At 35.2% G+C, this 20,086-nt stretch overlaps 1 protein-coding gene across 1 annotated transcript; it reads right to left on the bottom strand.

Moving 5' to 3' along the window:
- Positions 1-9,644: 9,644 nt before the first annotated feature.
- LOC114468105 (dual specificity protein phosphatase 3-like) lies at positions 9,645-18,912 on the bottom strand. The gene is made up of 3 exons (XM_028454808.1): positions 18,589-18,912; positions 12,200-12,432; positions 9,645-10,314 (listed from the first exon to the last, which is right to left on the bottom strand). The coding sequence occupies exons 1-3, from the start codon at positions 18,768-18,770 to the stop codon at positions 10,106-10,108; spliced, it is 624 nt and encodes a 207-aa protein (XP_028310609.1). The 5' UTR covers positions 18,771-18,912; the 3' UTR covers positions 9,645-10,105.
- Positions 18,913-20,086: the final 1,174 nt, after the last annotated feature.

A 20,086-nucleotide genomic window follows, 5' to 3' on the forward strand; every position in this document is an offset into this window, starting at 1 on the left:
GGGCTGTGGGATAACACTCATACTGGGCTCAACCTTAGACACGTTGTTCCCAAATACCTGTTTTATGGAATTTCCACTCACCTCTTCCTCTGTTCACAGCCACCACCATTATTCCTAAACCACACACTGGTCACCAAACTGGCTTGACAACACAACAATAAACACAATATACACAACCACAATTTCACATCGCATCACTTAAAACTATTCCTCACCCATTCCATATCCTATCTTGTATCCCTCTTCCCTGCTAACTTCCCCACCCCCCTCCAACCCCTCACCTTGGTGTAACACTGCCCTCTCTTTTTTACATCCTCCCTTTAATAAAGTATTTCTTACCCTTCCCTAGGGAGGGCTGGTGACGGTCACAATTATGCAATGAAATAAATAAATTTATTTAATTGCAATAATAAAATATGCATTGCTGTCAAAAGATTGCACTTCTTGTAGTGTTAACCTTCGAAAGCATGTGCAGACAAGGTAAAAAAAAAAAAAAAAAAAAAAAAAAAAAAAAAAAAAAAAAAAAAAAAAAAAAAAAAAAGAAATTAGAAAATAAATAGGTAAATAAATAAAAATAATAAATAATATGAATAAATAAATACAAAACAAATAATCAACCTGCCTGTGTTATGAGTGTTATGAATTTGTCCCCTTTAAACAGGCATTTACACTTTAAAAACAAGTCATAGCGCACACGTACCTTTTTATTAACGAACTTGTGAAATGACTGAGAATATTTTTTATTATCTTGGAAATAAATTCTTAATTTTTCCACGTACCTCCTGCAATGTGCTCACGTACCCCTAGGGATACGCGTACCCCTGGTTGGGAAACACTGTTGTAGAAGATGTTATTTTGGCTTCAACTTCCGGGTGGATCATCAAGACTATTGGTCGTCCTAACTGTCAATCATTCTGGTGATATGTTTACGTAACGCCGTCATACGTGTTCGTCCAGAAAATCCTCCTCTATACCTTTAAGTATAAGTGTAATAAAGTCATTCTCAAGACCCGACGTCACCTTCAAATAACAAAGACACGACACAAACTGTTGAGAAACTTTATATTTAATACCAAGAAATCAAAATGTCAAACCAACTTAAAAAAAAAAAAAAAGGCGACACTCATTTTTCTCAATTTCTGACCAAAAAAACCCAATAAACTACAGGAAAGAGAGAATTTTTTAATCTCCAAATTGCAAAACAAAACACTTCCCCACGTGATGGATGCTAACTGTGGTCTTTGTATGAAATAGTTTGAAAAAGAGAAAAATGGTAACGTAAAGTCAAATTCTTAGCTTTTGTTTGATGCTAATGTTAGTATGTTTTTCAAACTTCACAAGCTATGTTCTATACTTCATAAAAACACACACAGATAATCTGCGTTAGCGCTAACAGATAGCCTAGGTAGCTAATAAAAGGAACTCACACTAAATTTGTGTTTTTCTAACACAAATTGTGTTTTGTGTAGCTAAAAAAAAAATGCAGATTTTCAAGTGACAAACTGCTATGCAAGTGGCTAATTTTCCATTTCGATGCTAATCTGCGTCAGCGCTAACAGATAAGCCTGCATTCGAAGTTACTACGTAGCCAATGAAAGAAACTCAAACTGAATTTGTGTTTTTTAAACACAAATTGTTTGTCGTGGACCGAAAAAACACAGATGGTCAATAATAATCACAAACCACCATGGCTAATTTTCCATTTCGATGCTAATCTACTTCAGCGCTAACAGATAGGCCTGAAATTAAAGTTGCTACGTAGCTAATAACAGAAACTCAAACTGTGTGTTGTGTACCTTAAAAAACAAAACTTGTCAATAATAATTACAAACCGCTATGGCTAATTTTCATTTTGATGCTAATCTGTGTCAGCGCTAACAGATAAACTACGTAGTAAATTAATTGGAGGCTTTTCTATTAGCATTGATGCAGATTAGCATCGAAATGGAAAATTAGCCACTTACATAGCGGTTAAAGTTGAGTTAAAGTTACTACGTAGCTATAAAAACACCTGACCATGTTAGCACGTCGGATGCTAGCTGTGATCTTTGTATGAAATAGTTTGAATAACATATAAAAGAGAAAAAAAGGGGGGGGAATGGAAAGTAAAATTCTTAGCTTTAGTTTGATGCTAATGTTAGCATGGTTTGCTAACTTCACAGGCTAATTTTTTTAATCACACAAAGGCTTTTGCACAAGCTGTTGGTTTGGATATGAATTGTTGCTGATGGAGGTTTGACAGCTCTTTGTGAGTTGGACATGACCTAAATACTAACAATGAGCGTTAGCGTTGAGAAGCTATCAGGGGAGATAAAATAATGAGGATGTACCTCACACAGCGGGCGCCCCACCAACACACCCACCCACCCATAACACCCCGCCCGCTCGGGCTCAGTCATGCAGACGTGTTATGTAAGAGCGTTGCCCTCCACTGCTAACAAACATGTCTCTGTGTCAGATCACGCAGAAAAACACCAGAGAGGAAAGAAAACAGTGGAGGGAGTGAAAAAGAGCCACTGAGAAGCTTTTAGAATCACAACCACTCACACCATTAATCACTAAGAAATACAGACCATAGTGAGCAACACTAGGCTTCACATCTCTACATGAACAGATCATTACTAATAGATCTACTGTCATAGTTATAAAGAGACTGAATTATTCTGTAGAAATATAATCTATCTATCTATCTATCTATAGTATCTATCTATAGTATCTATCTATCTATCTATCTATCTATAGTATCTATCTATAATATCTATCTATCTATCTATCTATCTATCTATCTATCTATAGTATCTATCTATCTATCTATCTATCTATCTATCTATCTATCTATCTATCTATCTATCTATCTATAGTATCTATCTATAGTATCTATCTATCTATCTATCTATCTATCTATCTATCTATCTATCTATCTATCTATCTATCTATCTATCTATCTATCTATAGTATCTATCTATAGTATCTATTTATCTATCTATCTATCTATCTATCTATCTATCTATCTATCTATCTATAGTATCTATAGTATCTATAGTATCTATCTATCTATCTATCTATCTATAGTATCTATCTATCTATCTATCTATCTATCTATCTATCTATCTATCTATCTATAGTATCTATCTATAGTATCTATCTATCTATCTATCTATCTATCTATCTATCTATCTATCTATCTATCTATCTATCTATCTATCTATCTATCTATCTATCTATCTATCTATCTATAGTATCTATCTATAGTATCTATCTATCTATCTATCTATCTATCTATCTATCTATCTATCTATCTATCTATCTATCTATAGTATCTATCTATAGTATCTATCTATCTATCTATCTATCTATAGTATCTATCTATCTATCTATCTATCTATCTATCTATAGTATCTATCTATCTATCTATCTATCTATCTATCTATCTATCTATCTATCTATCTATCTATAGTATCTATCTATCTATCTATCTATCTATCTATCTATAGTATCTATCTATCTATCTATCTATCTATCTATCTATCTATCTATCTATCTATCTATCTATAGTATCTATCTATCTATCTATCTATCTATCTATCTATCTATCTATCTATAGTATCTATCTATCTATCTATCTATCTATCTATCTATCTATCTATCTATCTATAGTATCTATCTATAGTATCTATCTATCTATAGTATCTATCTATCTATCTATCTATCTATCTATCTCCACACAAAATGACAGAACAATACACATAATTTAGGATAACACAAAAATACAAAAAAAAAAAGGTATAAAAACAACACAAAAATCACACAAAAACACAAACTGACTCCAAAACAAAAAGTTACACAGAATGACAAAAATTATACAAAAAAAACCCCACAAATGACAACAAAAATACACAAATTGATTCTATCAACAACAAAAACAGAAAGAAAATTACAGAAATACATGACGACAAAAATACACAAAATAACTCCAAAAACACATAATTACAAAAAAAACAAAACAAGAAAATATACAAAACAAACCCTTTGTTTATCTTGATAACGTGGTTCTTGGATGTGACATTTACATGTTTGTGGTAAAACCTGCCACTAGTTCTATTAGACTGAGCTACTTTTTACTCCTATTTTAATGTATGACTTACTTGTACTTGTATGTGATACAATTTCAAACAAATAAAAGTTAGATTTCTGATATGAAACTATTTTCTTTCATCGATCACACCTGGTGCTGATCACCTGATTGATCACACCTGGTGCTGATCACCTGATTGATCACACCTGTGTGCTGATCACCTGATTGATCACACCTGTGTGCTCCTTATCAAACACCTCAATGACTCACTCCTCCAGCTGAAGCGATGCAGCAGGTAAGAGGATTTAATGTTTCCACATTATACACTTCCTGTCTGTTCACAAAAAGCATCTTTTCGACTCGTCGGTATTTAAATTTTAATCCTGAAAGCATCCTTAATTCTGTAAAGTGTCTCCATATATGTTGGTGTTCTAAAAATAGCTTGATGTGAATAGTGAGTGAAATGCACTCAGTTTGCTGTGGGAGGGAAGGTTTATCTGTAGGAAACGAACCCAATGACCCTCACAGTGTTCCATTCACAGTGGTGCTACTGCGCCCTCTGCTGGACACACACGGTATTAAACTTTAAACAGATGGAATCAAAGGTTGGAGTTGATCTTATTTATTTAATACACAATGTATGAAAAGAGCAACAACAACATTCAGCGGTGTCATCATTGGATAAAGTGCACTTAGTACAAAGCTGTGTTCTCATCACTACAAACAGGGTTGGGCTCGATTGTAATTGATAATGAATTACAATTGTGGCGTATTTGTAATTTTTAAAATCTGTTGCTGTTGTAATCATAATTAAATGGCAATTGAGTTTAGATAATTGACTTTATTTGTAATTTCCATGAAAATTCTTTAAAAAAAAAAAAAATGTCAATTATGATTTAGCGCAGAACTGTGGGAATCATGTTACAGTTCTACACATATGGAGTCAACAATTATTAAAATGTGTTTCATATCAAGCTTTCCTATGGAAGCGTATTATTGAAAAGAAAAACAAAACTTTTTTTTCCTAATTTTTATTTATATTTTTTTGATTGGGGGGGGGTTAGTTTTTCAGACTTTTTTTCAGTTTTTCGGCGTCGTTTTTTTATTCTGAATAAAAAATTTGCACGAAAAACGGAAGAAAAATCACTCAAAAAATTGTCAGAAAAACAAACCAAAAAATTAGTCTGAAAAACGACAAAAATTGCCTGAAAAACAAAAATCAGAAAACGTTTTTTTTTTTTTCAACTGAACGCAAAACGCTTTCGTACTTTCCCACATTTTACCATAAAAATGGAAATCTAAGGCTATGCTGACACCATAAATATTAAAACTTATATTTGTATTTATTAGTAAGCCTAACAAGGTAAACAATAGATAGGAAATAAATTGATTTGTTTTTAGTGTATTTTACAGCTGATTTAAGACCCGTTATCATAAGAGATGCTAACACAAGAGGAGGATTACCTTTTATTAATTATTTATTTCAGGCTCAGTAATTGAGAATGTAATTGAAATTGGCTTTCTGAGGATAAAGAATAATTGTAATTGGAAAAAATGCTGGTCACTGTAATTGTATTTGAGTTGTACATGGATAATTGAATATGTAATTGACCCCAACCCTGGTTACAAGACATCTTAAGTCATTGGTGCACATGGTTAATCACAATGTACAGTAAAAACACACACACACACATTCACAAAGCTTCACAATACAAAGCTGCTGCACACAGAGTGAGAAAAAGTCACAGTGGTACAAAACTGTGGTGTTCACGTCACAAAAGGTGAGGTTTCACATTCTGGCAGTGTTGGAAACACTGTGTTACCAGTGACACGGCAGAACGTCACAAAGATTAAAAATAAATGATGGAAAACGTGTTTCAATATCATCCTCTAATGCAGACGTGAGCAACTGGCAGTGACATGAGCTCTACATTAATACACAATAGAACCCTTAAAACACACAAATTTGCAGCAAAGACACACAAAACAACATAATTACACAACAGAAAATGGCTCCAAAAACGCACAAATCCGACACGAAAAATTCAAGTAAGGGAAAATACACCAAGTGGCAAGAAGAACACACGAAATGACTCGAAAAATACACAAAACAACAACACATACAAAATTACAACAAAGACACACAAAAATGCCTAAAGAATTACACAAAATCACAGGATAACACGCACAGCAATGAAAAATACATACAATGACTCCAAAAACACACAAATTAACAATAAAATTCAACAAAACCATTAAAAAACACACAAAACAATTAAAAATACAGAAACACAACATATTAAACACACGTAGTGACTTGAACAACACACAAAATGACAACAAAATCTCCCAAATTGACAGAAAAAATACACAAAATGACTCAAACAATTTACAAAATGACTCCAAAGACATACAAAATTACACAAAAATGTAAAATAAATCACATAAAACAATTAAAAATACAGTAAAAACCTCCAAAAATGTACAAATTTGACAATAAAAATTCAGTAAAAACCTCACAAAACCACATAAAAGGTTCTTCCCTGTATTAATGCTCAGAAAAGTCATTATTCTTAATGCTAACATGAATGTTGATAGTGTGTGTGTGTGTATGTGGCCTACATAGAGAAGCCCAATGCCAAAAGAAGGAGAGCGATACACGACAGAGCATTGTATTAACGTCCCTTTAAAACATACACGGGCTCGCTTTCCCAGGGAGTTCAAAGAGTTTCCATGGCAACTCCATCAATCATCCCCACATGCAATTTTAGCTGTGTAGATACTACCAAGTCTGGCTGGGATGGAGCTGGAACTGATAAAGCGTTTGTTGCTGAAGTGAATCTAATGCTTGATAACAGGGATTCAGATTAGCTTCACTCGATGCATTTGATTCATTTAATTAAAAGTGTTTCAGTGATCGTTACCAAGCATCCACATCAGATTTACACCTGATAAAGAGTTCATTCACACCCACTCAGTGAATCCAGCTGATTTTCTTTATATGATCAGGGCTTTGTGTGTTTTTTCTTTTATAAAATATAGTTTAAATGTAACTACAGTTGTTGGAAAAAAAAAGGGAAAACTTCAAAATTTCTACTATTTTTAATGTATAAAGGATACATTTAAAAAAAAACAAAAATAAAGCAGCAGCTTGGTGCTAATAGAAACAAATATGGCTGATGTTACATGCTGTGTTCATAACTTAGACTGAAAGCTAAAGGAAGTCAATCAGACATTTATGTCAGCATTTGTAATAATGATGACCTGAGCATTAATACAGGAAGTGAAAGAGTTTTGTGTTTGTATATTTATATAGTTTGTGGGTTTTTTTTGTCTGTTTTTGAAGTCAACTTTGAGTATTTTTGTCTTAGTATTGTATGTCTGGAGTTATTGTGTATTTTTGTTGTTCTTTCAGTGTGTTTTTTTTTTTTTTTAAGTCAATTTGTTTTTGTTTTGTATGTTTTTAGAATCTTTTTGTGTGTATTTTGTTCCCTTTTTATGTCTATGGATTCATTTTCTCACTTTTGTTGTATTTTTGGACTCTCTTTTTATAATTTGTGTATTTTTGTTGTTAGTTTTGTCTCTTTTGGAGTCAAATTTGAACATTTTTGTTGTAGTATTGTATCATTGTGTGTTGATGTGGTCTTTTAGTCGTCATTTTTTGTGGTTTTAAGTCAATGTGTGTTTTTGGAATAATTTAGTTTTTGCTGTTTTGTATATCTGGAGTTACTGTATATTTTGTTAGTGATTTTGTTCATTTGTCTGAGGTTTTCTTTGTGCTATTTTATAGTCATCTTTCCTGTTTTGTGTGTTCTGTCATTTTGTGTCTCTTTCTAGTCGATTTGTGCATTTTTGAGTCATTTTGTGTTTGCTTTTGTGGCCCGCGGACCACCAGTTGCTCGTGTCTGCTAGGAACAATAACTAAAGATATAAAATAACTGACTAATCCAAAGATCAGCTCAGCATGTGTCTATTATAAAAATGTTGCACAAACCAGGAAATGAATGTGAACTCAAAGCTGTGTTTTGATGAAGCGTGAGTTAAAAGTAAAAAGATGGATCGATCACTTTACTTTACTGTGAGTTCTAACTCAGCAATCATTTCTCCTTCCTGCAGATTATGAAGAATGTGGTTGAAAAACATTAAATTAAAGAATGTGTGTTAGCGTACGGTGCATTACTGCCTTGTCTTTATGTAGATTACGTTGTAGCTCAGCATCTTATTTCCTGTGTTTTTTTAGCCAAAAAAACTTTTTAAAGACTTTATAAACGTGTTTAAGTACAGCACAGATTGTCATTATGAGTGTTTTCTCACTATTTCTCTCATGTGGAGGATAAAAACACATGAAATGTGAGCTGTGTCTAAGTTCAAACCTCCTTTCTACAGCCAGAAACAGAATTTCTAATTAGGGCTGGACAATATATGGAGATTCAAGATATACTGAGTTTTCTATTTTGGCGATACAGAAAATGACAATATCGCCTATATCGATATACTGTATATATTTTTGAATACGAGTTAGACATTTTGCATTAAAATACTTGTTTTAGGAGTCGCTAAACAAGCCACATTACATAACTCACTCACACTTGCTGTCCCTTAGAGGGGAGAAAGAGACTAAAGTGACACATATTGTGCAGCTGTTTGTTTATAAATATGCCTACGTTGCATTTTGCATCAGCAAATTACATTTTTGGTCCGACTTCATTTGAATTAAAAATATCTAGATTTATATCGTATATCGACATTTTGAGAAAAAATGTCGAGGAGAGTTTTGGTCCACATCGGACAGCCCTATTTCTAATCTGTGAAAGTACGGCTAAGCTACAAGCTAAAGGAGAACCGACGATGGACACATCCAACGCGAGTCAAGCCACTCCATCCAACGCAACGGCAGCTGGATTTAAACTGACGGAGACGTCGCATGGTATGTGGCAGAAAACATGCAGCCTGTTTTCACAGTGGAGTCGCAGCTTTAAAGGAAGCTAGATAGCTAGCTAGCTAGCATGATAGCGTGATTGAGTGTCACACTGTAAATAGGACGTAAAACATTTAACGTAACACGTTAAACTGTGTTCTACCCTCCATACAGTAACAGCAGTGACATAAAGGCTTTAAAGGCATTAATTGGAGCATTTGAAAGGTTCATAGTTACAAAGTACTTTTTTGATTTAAGTAATCAGTAAATTAGCTGAGTTACAATTTTAATAAATTAACTACTGTAGTAATGGTATTAAGTTACCATTTTTCAGTAACTAGCACAACACTGACAGCGACATACTGTAACTAAACCCCACATGACGTAGTGCTGTTGATTGATCCTGGTCTAACGCTCACCATTTTAGTCAAAGTATTTCAATTTGGCGTATCACAAACTGATAGCCCCACCCCTTTTATAAAAACTAGCACTTGTGGGCTCTACAATCTGTGGTGAGTAGGTTGGATTGAGAGAAGAGTGAACAGAGAGGTATATTGAGTAATGAGTAGCTAATTAGCATAGCATAGATTGTTCATTGGAGATTTTATAGCATAGACTGGGAGTGTCTTAACTGCTCCAGAAGCCCCGCCCATAATCGAACATTTTTTTGAATTTCCCTCCTAGTGGCAGGTCAGGAGAAAGCAGGGGTTTAGTTACTCTTTAAGTAACTAACAGGGATAAAGCACAATATTTTAATTTTTGGAAAATAATCTCTTTTGTCCGTCAATTGAACTTGAAGTAAAAAACTGTATCTGTGAGTAGAGGTTGGAGGTTCAGATATGGGGGGGGGGCGATGCAGCTTCTAAGAGGCAAGTGTTGTTCAGACAAGGCATGAGACACGGCACCAAATGCAGAGAACTGTGATGTCCACGTTACAACACCGTACGCATGTGTCCGTAGTTTAGGTGATGTGCAATATGAAGTGATGTAGCTACAGTAAGCACGTCCCATTGAAAACCTTTGCCACCGTCCTTTCACATCCGCCTCTCGTTCAAAGTGAAAGTGACCGAAGGTGCTTTTGTTTCTCTCGTTCAGGCGACTCGTCGGCCTCCTCACTTGTTCCTCAGCGTTCCCTCGGTGGACAACCTCTGGTTCAGGAGACAAAGCTGCCGAAGGAAGCCGTCGTTGGGTCCGATCTCTCGTTTCTGCCTCACCATGGCCAGCGCGGTGTGGACGTCCATGTTCTGGCGAAGCATCAGGTAGGCGATGACCAGAGTGGGAGAGCGGCTGTAGCCTTCCCTGCAGTGAACGTACACTTTACCTGCACAGGATTAGGAGATGATTAGGTTCTTAAGCTTTTTTACCTCAAGTACCCCCTTTCTATTAATTCTGACTCCAGGTACCACCTTTGCCCGACTGCAACATTTGGCTTAGAAAACTAATCAAAAACAACAACAGAGCATATTTATGATAACACACATTTGAAATATTCTAACTGTGGGAAAAAAACAGTATTTAGTGCAATGGTTCCCAACCTTTTTTGGATCGTGACCCCATTTTGATATCAAGAATTTCTGGCAACCCCAAAGACAGTTTTTTTATAGAGTGAAAAAGTGAAAACTGTTTAAGATTGTATTTTCATTTTTTTTTTTTTTTTCTTTAAAGAATAATTAAAAAATCTACTTTAAGTTTTCAGAAATTTCAGGCAACCACACATGGGGTCCTGACCCCAAGGTTGAAAAACACTGATTTAGTGGCTTAGATTGATTTCTATAGTTATTAGAATTTAGACTTTTTATTAGTAAATTTTCCACTCTCAAGTACCCCTGTAGTTCCATCGTGTACCTCTAAGGGTACACGTACCACCATTTGAGAAACACATATTTACTGTAGGAGGAAAGACCTGATGACAGGGTCACAACATCACCAAATATCAGCGTGGAACGGTTCTTCTTCTGCTTCTGCTCAGTGTCATAATATCAAGTGTTTTATGAACAAACTCTACGTTTGTTTAGATGGGATGTGTTTCTAGTTCATTTGTCTATGACGTGTTATTCTGGGTATGTGGCACATGCATCATCTTTGTTCTGACAGTCATCAGAAGGTCACAGGTTCAACACCTGATGGCTTCCTTTTGAGTTTTATCTTTGTCCGTCAGGTTTCCTCACTCCCTGTCTTGTCAGTGGGTTTTATTTGTGAGATGGAGTAATTCCTACTCTTACCTCTTGCTTCCACCCAGGTGTTCATCACTTACTTAAGGAGTGTCTGAACACTGGGTGTATGGTAGGATGTTTTAACAGGGTGCCACCTACTGTATGTTTCCAGATATCTCAAACGTATTTCTGCTTCTACAAAACAACATCACTGGTCCCTTTCTTGTGTATTTTGTACCTCATTTCATCGAGTCTATACCTCTCATTTGGAATGACTGAAACAAAAAATATAGATGTATTTAACTGAGGGTAGATGAAGACATCTTAATTGACAAACCTAATAGACATTAATTGCAAAGGTGACATAATGTGGCCTGGACAGAATGATGTTGTAGATATCTCAAATATTTAGTATGACTCGGCAGAATCTCTAACCAACGTCCAGGATAGCCAATAAATGGAGATGTTGGATATTTTATTTTTGACAATATCCGATATAGCCAAAAACTTAATTTACCCCCTCCCACCCAACCATATTTTAGAATACATTGCAGACATGAAATGAATACGTTGCAGACATGGAGGGTAAAGAAAAACCAAACCAAATCCAACAAAGTGATTTTATTTTATTATGTTTTATGGCAAATATTGGCCAATAATATCGCCCATCTTTACTAAACTACTAAATGGATGATTTTGATTTCTACTTTTCCGTCGGATTGATTCCTCGTTGGACTTTTGAGTTTGAACTTCTTTGAGATTTTTTTGGTACTTTGTTTGGAGTGAGTTTATGAGTTTTCATTACTCCCGCATTTGCCTCCCTCTCTGCATCTGGGTCCCCACCCTCACTCCTTGGACCCTCAGTAGTCACTAGTCCAGGGAAGGGGAACCAAGAAACGGTCATAGGTTCAGGCTTTCATCAAACTTATGGCACACAAAACTATTCCGTGATAACCAATACTGCCCCCAAGTGCAAGTTGATACATTTTCTGAAAAACTGTAAAAAAACATCAACCCAAATGTTTAGCTTTGCTTGCTCTAAGGCCAGTTTACCTTTTCCGTTTTTATATGCAAGCGCCTTCTCGATAAAATCCGCCCCCTCTTCAAAGTACACGCTGATGTCAAAGTGGTCTGTGTCGCTGGCTGCTATGCCGTGGTAGACGATGCTCGTGTCGGCGTAGAACTCGGCGTTGGTGTTGACGTGCATGTAGGAGTTTCCCTCGGCTGCGTTCAGGATGTGGGTGATGCCTAAACGTTTCAGGCGCATCACATTGGTCGCCACAAACCTGCATAAGAATGTCACCAAAGAGACAAAAATAAACCTCATTTCACCGAGTACTTTAACCTTAAGATTACTGTAGGAGCCATGATTTATTTCTGAGCTACCTCCGTATAATATGTTTAGCATCTACCTGACCCATACATGGGTTATTTAGGTTGCCATGGTGATTGCACAGGTGTGGTCAATCAGGGAGTTTTTCGACAGACATTTAAATAGTACATTTTTTGTATTCACAATCCCCTGTTTATTTCCTGGATTAAAGAGCAAATAATGCCAAAACACCAACGGACTATTTTCATATTCTTTACCAACCAAGTACCTGTCAAAACAACAATCCCTGCACCACAAGAGGTGGACAAAGTTAAAGGACTTGAACGCTTCAATGGCTTCCTCTTATCAAGCATTCACCATCAGAACAAGTTGGGCTAATAAAGTACTTTATTGAAGTACCAAATTGTAAAAAGTGTATTTTGATAAAGCATTGGTACACAGCAAAACTGAGGGCATTAAACAGTCCAAAAAGCCTTCAGATCTCATTTTAGCCTCTAACTTTTAAAGATAATTCATTTATCCCAACGGAGAAAGACAAGTGTTAAAAACCATGGTGAAAAAGTGGTCAAGTTCTGACCAAATAGATATTGCACGAATAGATGAGCTTGAGTATTATCAAATCTCAATCAAAATCATCTCCTCAGTAATCACAGCTAAATGTTAACGATAGCAACAAAGTAAAAATGCTAAAGAACTCTTGTGCTTGGGTACAGTAAATACATTACATGAACAGTTAGGCTAGCATTTACATTAAAGTACATTATTTAAACTACTGGTAATTTGGTAGATCTTCTCTAGCCCCACCTTCTCCCTACATTACGGTAATGTAGAGTAGCCTATAGGGTTAATGTTAGCTACAGTATACTAGTGTTGACCCACAGTGTTGCTAACTTAGTAACTTTGTCGCTATATTTTGTGACTTTTGTGACCATCTCAATGTTTGCTAAATTCTAGTCATTTATTGGTTTTGATCACTAAATTGATCCAGGCCATTTGAGTCACTTTTAATTATTTTTATTTATTACTGTAGTTTATTTTTAGCCCTTCACAGCCCTGTAATAAACCTGGATTGTTTGAGTTCTTACTATTTCCAGGAAGGCCACTACCCACGCTCTAGAACAGCTTCTTTTGTGTCTTGACTGTGTGCAGTAGTTAATGGTTGTTGACTTTACGTCCTTTGTGTTCTACACAATACGCACACATCATCTCAGAGGACGCAAAGGTTTAGAGATCGATAAGTCCAGGTTCAGTCCTAAGATTTGGTTCCTTAACGCAGATCAAACACAGAGGAATCTTGCACAATTAGAACTTAATTTATTTTCCACAAAGGAGTCTGTGCATAAAATAAAAGGTGTCAAATATGTACAATTATAATTTTTTTATATATATAATAACACCAATTAATCTATGTCAAAATAAAAAAATTCTCAGGTTGAAATAACCAGCATTCAATGCTGTTGTGGGCGCTGTGCATTACGTTTAATCTGATTGGTCGGCTATGATGTGATGCATTTCATTGTTGTCTGGTCATTTCATTTTCTGTAGTTTCACAATGTCCGTTGATCATTTTAAAACAAAGAAAAAAATATTTACTCTGTATGGTTTGGTGTAGAAATGTAACAAATGACTTTAATTCTTTTAAAATGTACTTAAGCACAAGTACGGTACCCATAAAAGGAACTCAATTACAGTAATGTGAGCACTTGTATTCTGTTACTTTCACCTTTGATTAGGGGTTAGGTGAGGGTAATGAACGACACTTAATGACAGCCTTGATGACACCTTATTCATGCTAATGACAGGTGTCATGTCATAATAATGACAGCGTAATATCAGCCTTTATGTATAAAACGTCAAGTAAATTGTTGCCCTCAAACCATATTGTATACTTTTTCATCGTTGTAGAAAAAGACTGTAAAACCAAATAATGACATGAAACCATTTATCAATGCTAATGCTAAAGTTAGCCAGTATTGTGAGTAGTCTAAACCCGACCTTTTATTTAAGTGTCCCAGCTCTAAGACACTCCACAGGAGGATTATGGGGAGTTTTCTCTCTGACATACAGTATAAATATAATGCAGAGCCAAATAGAGATGAGCTGATTTTTCCCTCCAAACTTGTGAGACTGCTGCATCACTTGGCAGCTCCTCCCGCCTTTCAGATGTAGCAGCTAAAAATAGAACGGAATCAGGACAGACAGAATAAAGCATGAAGACACCCGCTGTGAGACTGTGATGCACGTTCTCATCACAGAGCTTCACTCCTAGATCTGTAGATGCTTCTCATTATTATCATGTTCTTTATGAATCCATCATAAAAATCAACATGTGGGAGGTTCATTCTCTCCTCAAAAACAGTGACTTAAGTCTGGTTAAATGTAGCACATATTCCACCATGCTCAGACGTGAAATGGAAGACTTTACGTTCCTTTAGAATCTAAATATTTCACCACCTCTCTCTCCTCAGGCTGCTCACAGCTGATGTTTTTATCCACAGTGTCGCTTTAAGCTCCATGTATCACATTAACCCTGAGTTTGTCCAACACACCACCAACTATATACCCTTAATAAATGGAAATGTAACAAACCTACACTGTAAAAAAACATTTTAGTCATTTGTATTTTAGGAGTTTGTTGCTCAATAAAATTCACTTTTTAATTAAAATTAGGTTTGGAATAGTTGTATTTATATATATATATATATATATATATATATATATATATATATATATATATATATATATATATATATTAGAAGTGGAATAATACACTAAGTTCACAATATGATACAATAAATCAGTGGTACGCAAACTTTTTTGGGTCGTGACCCCACAATTTTCTGGCAACCCCAGAGACATTTTTTTCTCTAAAATTCATTTTTTAATCATATTTGTCATACAGTGTATCAAATACAGAGTAGTAGTAACAATAACTGCCAGCTCCAATATTTTTATTCTGCATTTTATTCAGACTAGATTTATATTTGAAAAAGTGAAATTATAGAATACAGTTGTTTGAGATTATGGCAAGGCAAGGCAAAGCAAGGCAAATTTATTTGTATAGTGCATTTCATACTCAAGGCAACTCAATGTGCTTTACATGATAAAACATTGAATTGTTTAAAATCAATAAGAACATTTAAAATCATCAGTAAAATCAATTAAAATCATCAGTAAAATCATCATGACATCAACAACATGACAAAAAATCTCTCTCTCAATCATATGCAGTAGAGAAAAATAGTTCCTTTAACTTTGATTTAAAAATGTTCACATGTGATGCTGACTTCAGCTCTGCTGGCAGTTTGTTCCACTTCTTTGCAGCATAACAACTAAAAGCAGCATCACCATGTTTACTGTGAGCTCTGGGCTCCACTATCTGACCTGTGTCCATAGATCTGAGAGACCTGCTGGGTTCATACCTGACTAACATGTCACTGATGTATTCTGGACCAAACCCATTCACAGATTTATACACCAGCAGCAGAACTTTAAAGTCTATTCTGAGGCTGACTGGGAGCCAGTGTAAAGACTTTAAAACTGGACTAATGTGTTCTGACCTCTTTGTTCTGGTTAAGACCCGAGCTGCAGCGTTCTGAACCAGCTGTAGATGTTTGATGCTCTTTTGGGGGATTCCTGTCAGAAGACCATTACAATAGTCCAGTCTGCTGGAGATAAAAGCATGGACCAGTTCCTCCTGATCTTTCTGCGCCATTAAACCTTTCACTCTGGAGATGTTCTTTAGGTGGTAGAAGATGTTTTTGTGATAGATTTGATCTGACTGCTGAATGTAAGATCTGAGTCAATCAGAACACCAAGGTTTTTGACTTGGTCTTTAGCTTTTAAAGATCCAGACTGAAGATAATTGCTGACAGCAGTCCTCTTTTCCTTGTTACCAAAGACAATCACCTCCATCTTGTCATAATTTAGTTGAAGGAAGTTTTTTTTTTTTTTTTTTTTTATATAGCGCTTTATCACCACACTGAAGCAGTCTCAAAGCGCTTTACACATCAGCTCATTCACCCAATCACTCTCACATTCACACACCAGTGGGACAGGACTGCCATGCAAGGCGCTAGTCGACCACTGGGAGCAACTTAGGGTTCAGTGTCTTGCCCAAGGACACTTCGACACATAGTCAGGTACTGGGATCGTACCCCCAACCTCTCGATCAGAAGACGACCCACTACCACCTGAGCCACGGTCGCCCTAAGTTTTCACTCATCCAGAAGTTTACTTTTTCTAAACAGTCACACAACACCTCAATGGGACCATAGTCATCTGGGTTCAGTGATAGATATAGTTGTGTGTCATCTGCATAGCTCTGATAATCAACCTTACAGTTCTGTAAAATTTGTCCTAAAGGAAGCATATAAAGGCTAAACAGAAGAGGTCCAAGAACAGATCCCTGAGGAACCCCACAGGACATTGGTAATCTGTCAGATTCAAAGTTTCCAATGCTTACAAAATAGCTTCGCTCCTCCAAGTATGACTAAAACCATTGCATTACTTTTCCATTTAGTGGTAATGTAAAAAAGCATCTATTTCTGTGATATCATGTATAGTTTTTTTATTATTGTGCAAAATAGATAAAAATAAATAAATATGGTCCAATAAAATTTAAAAATATAATTTTAATCAGTAATCTTTTAATTTCATTATTTCTGGACATTTCAGGCGACCCCTAATGGGGTCACGACTCCAAGATTGAAAAACCCTACAATACACGATAATGGGCTTGGGATAATTATACCAAATATATTTCCAGCGGCAATTTCAGCTATTTTTTTTTTTCCTCGAGCAAATGATCTTGGATTTATTGATCTACGCCTACACAATGTCTTTATATGATCAAAACTTTAATTTCTAGCATGTTTTGCACGATTTCGGGAAGTTTAAAAGCCAGTAATTACATCTGATTAGGGAAAGCCGATAATACAGAAACAAAACAAAAATGGTACACTGACGTGGAAATGAGTAAACTATCAAATGAAATTGGGGAAATTTTGAAGCGGAGGCTCTGTGTGTGTTAATGAACTTTTGATATTCTTTTTATCTTCCATCCATACTCGCTGCTCCAATTCCTCTTCAAAATGCTGTTCCTCTTCAAAAATTCAACATCTGCGTCTCTGGCTCCTTGTGAAATTTTAAAGCCAAAAGTAGGAAGAATTAATAAGTTATTGTCCTTCTTGCTTAGGTATGAAAGCATTTCATTATTGTATATTAATATACCATAATAATGTATTAATGTATAAATTAATTTAAGCTATTACAATGTTGATATGCACACTTTGACTATTAAAAGCAGCAAATCATAATTATATTATAATAGACAAATGTAGTGTGTTAACATATATGGAAACAGGTGTTGGTATTTTGAATTGTTAAAGTGAAATAATGGTGATTACTGTTTATAATGTAGATAAATATATAGGTAATAATATGGAAGCTAAGGGTACGGATGCTTCGTGACCCGTTTGTTTCATTATAATGCAAAGCCAACACTTTTTTTTTAAAAAAAAATGTTAATATCATTATTTCTAAATATTTATTATTATATTTAAAAGCGCTACTGATGTTGATTTGGCCATTTCCAACATCACAGCATTTGTAAACAAACCAGTGGTATAGTTCCTCTAATAATAAAGCATAAAAACATGACTAACATATAAGACATTTGCAATATTTATTTTATTTTTCTTTAGAATTATAAATTTATTGCACACTTTGAATATTAATTCTATATTCATATTATAATCACATTGATTATAATAGACATATAGGGTTTTATCATATATATATATATATATATATAGAGAGAGAGAGAGAGAGAGAGAGAGAGAGCGAGAGAGAGCGAGAGAGAGACTAGTGTTGGTATTTTGTAATAGAAAAGTTAAAAAAAAGGGTGATTATTACTGTATAATATGTAGATAAATATATAATAATAATAATAATAATAATAATAATAATAATAATAATAATAATAGAGGCTGTAGAACATGGATGCTTCGTGACTTGTTTGAACGGATTCATTATAAAGCAAGGCTTTCAAAATAAAAGTATTATAAATTTTAAATATGTAACTAATAATAAAGAGTGTTATTCTCACGCATTGCCCACGTAGATCCTGGGGTAAACCTCATGGAAGTGTTTCGTAGGCCAGCTGTAAAAGCCGCTGTCGTCCGTCAGAAGCTCGTTCAGCTGCTGCAGAGAAACCTCGAAGCTGTCCGTGTCGTGACGCTCCAGCTCCGGGCCGGACCCTCGCACCTGTTGGTTGTGTTTATTCTTCATAGTACCCGAAACAAACACACCCACGGACGGTGGAAACACGGCTCGGTTAACCGGGGCTGCTGTGGCTAATAAACGGGGGTTACACTCTCTGTGCCTCCCCCGGAACTCTGAGCTGTAAACAAACCAGCGGAGAGAGCTGGTGTTCCGCTACAACCGGTCACCTTTCTAACTGGTGATCAACTTCCGGTTTAATCACCGTTGTTGTAGCAACGGTAGCTTTTCTTAAAAAAAAAAAAATCCATAATTTAATGTTTTTTATTTTTTTGTTTTTTTTTTAATCTTTTTTTTACTTTGAAGTTACTCTATTATTTTAAATATACGTTTTCAATCGATGTCTAATATCGTATTAACTACTATTACTACAAGCTAGCTGGGGTATAGTTAGTCACTACCTATAATGATCTCCAGTTGAACCGTAGCGTTGAGCAGCGTAATCGGCAGGGTTCCACCGAAAGATCCTTTAAAAATCAGGGGTTCTCACACATACCATATTTTCAAAAACATAAATCTGCATATTTTCCAGTGCGACATGCATTTCACAGCATGCTCTTTAAAATAAAAATGTATTTCAAAATAAGACAATTCCAACATGAGAGACATTAAGTTTTTCTTTATTTATTCATTTGGTCACTCTTTATAATACAGCCCGACACAGGCACGCTGTATTATAAAGTGCTACCATTCATTTATTTTTGACCAGCTGTACGTGGCCCACTCAGTACAGGTCCGTGACCCACTTTTGTGTCCCGACCCACCAGTTGAGAATTGTTGCTTTGAATTACACACTTATGAGCACGGAAACAATATATCTGTATAGGAGATATTGATGGGGAAAATAGTAGGGTCATCGTTTTTATTTGGCTTATGACTTTTAATGATACAATCCTATACCAACTTTATTAAAAAGAAAGGCATTAAATGTTTTTTTTTTTTTTGCAAAAAAAAAAAAAATCAAATAATGAGGTATTTAGTCCAATAAATGCCAAAAAACAACCTTCTTACCGATTAGGTTTGTATCTGGTCAGTACTACCTTACCTTACCACAATACTTGGTTGCCAACTCGAGATATGTTTTGCGATTCTACAAGTAATGCGATTCAATAGTAACGATTGTTGCAATTTTAATTTCCTTATTTTCAGGATCAATATGAGTCATAGTTTCACAAACTATGTATATCACGAGCCACATGGTAAAAAAAGAAAGAAACATATCAATATTTATTGTCACTATACAAATTGTGATATGTTGTGGATCAATATTTTTTCCATTCTTAGTAGCCTATATGTTAGTCTATGATAGATAGATAGTTGACAAA

This window comes from Gouania willdenowi, chromosome 8 (genome assembly GCF_900634775.1).
Source record: "Gouania willdenowi chromosome 8, fGouWil2.1, whole genome shotgun sequence".
NCBI classification, from domain to species: Eukaryota; Metazoa; Chordata; class Actinopteri; order Blenniiformes; family Gobiesocidae; genus Gouania; species Gouania willdenowi.

Excerpts from the sequence above, each read along its gene's own strand:
- LOC114468105 (XM_028454808.1), bottom strand. The coding sequence starts at position 18,770 with ATGAAGAATAAACACAACCAACAGGTGCGAGGGTCCGGCCCGGAGCTG. Across the intron at positions 12,433-18,588 it reads AGGATCTACGTGGGCAATGC|GTTTGTGGCGACCAATGTGA; the intron begins GTGAGAATAACA and ends ATTCTTATGCAG. Across the intron at positions 10,315-12,199 it reads TGCATATAAAAACGGAAAAG|GTAAAGTGTACGTTCACTGC; the intron begins GTAAACTGGCCT and ends AATCCTGTGCAG.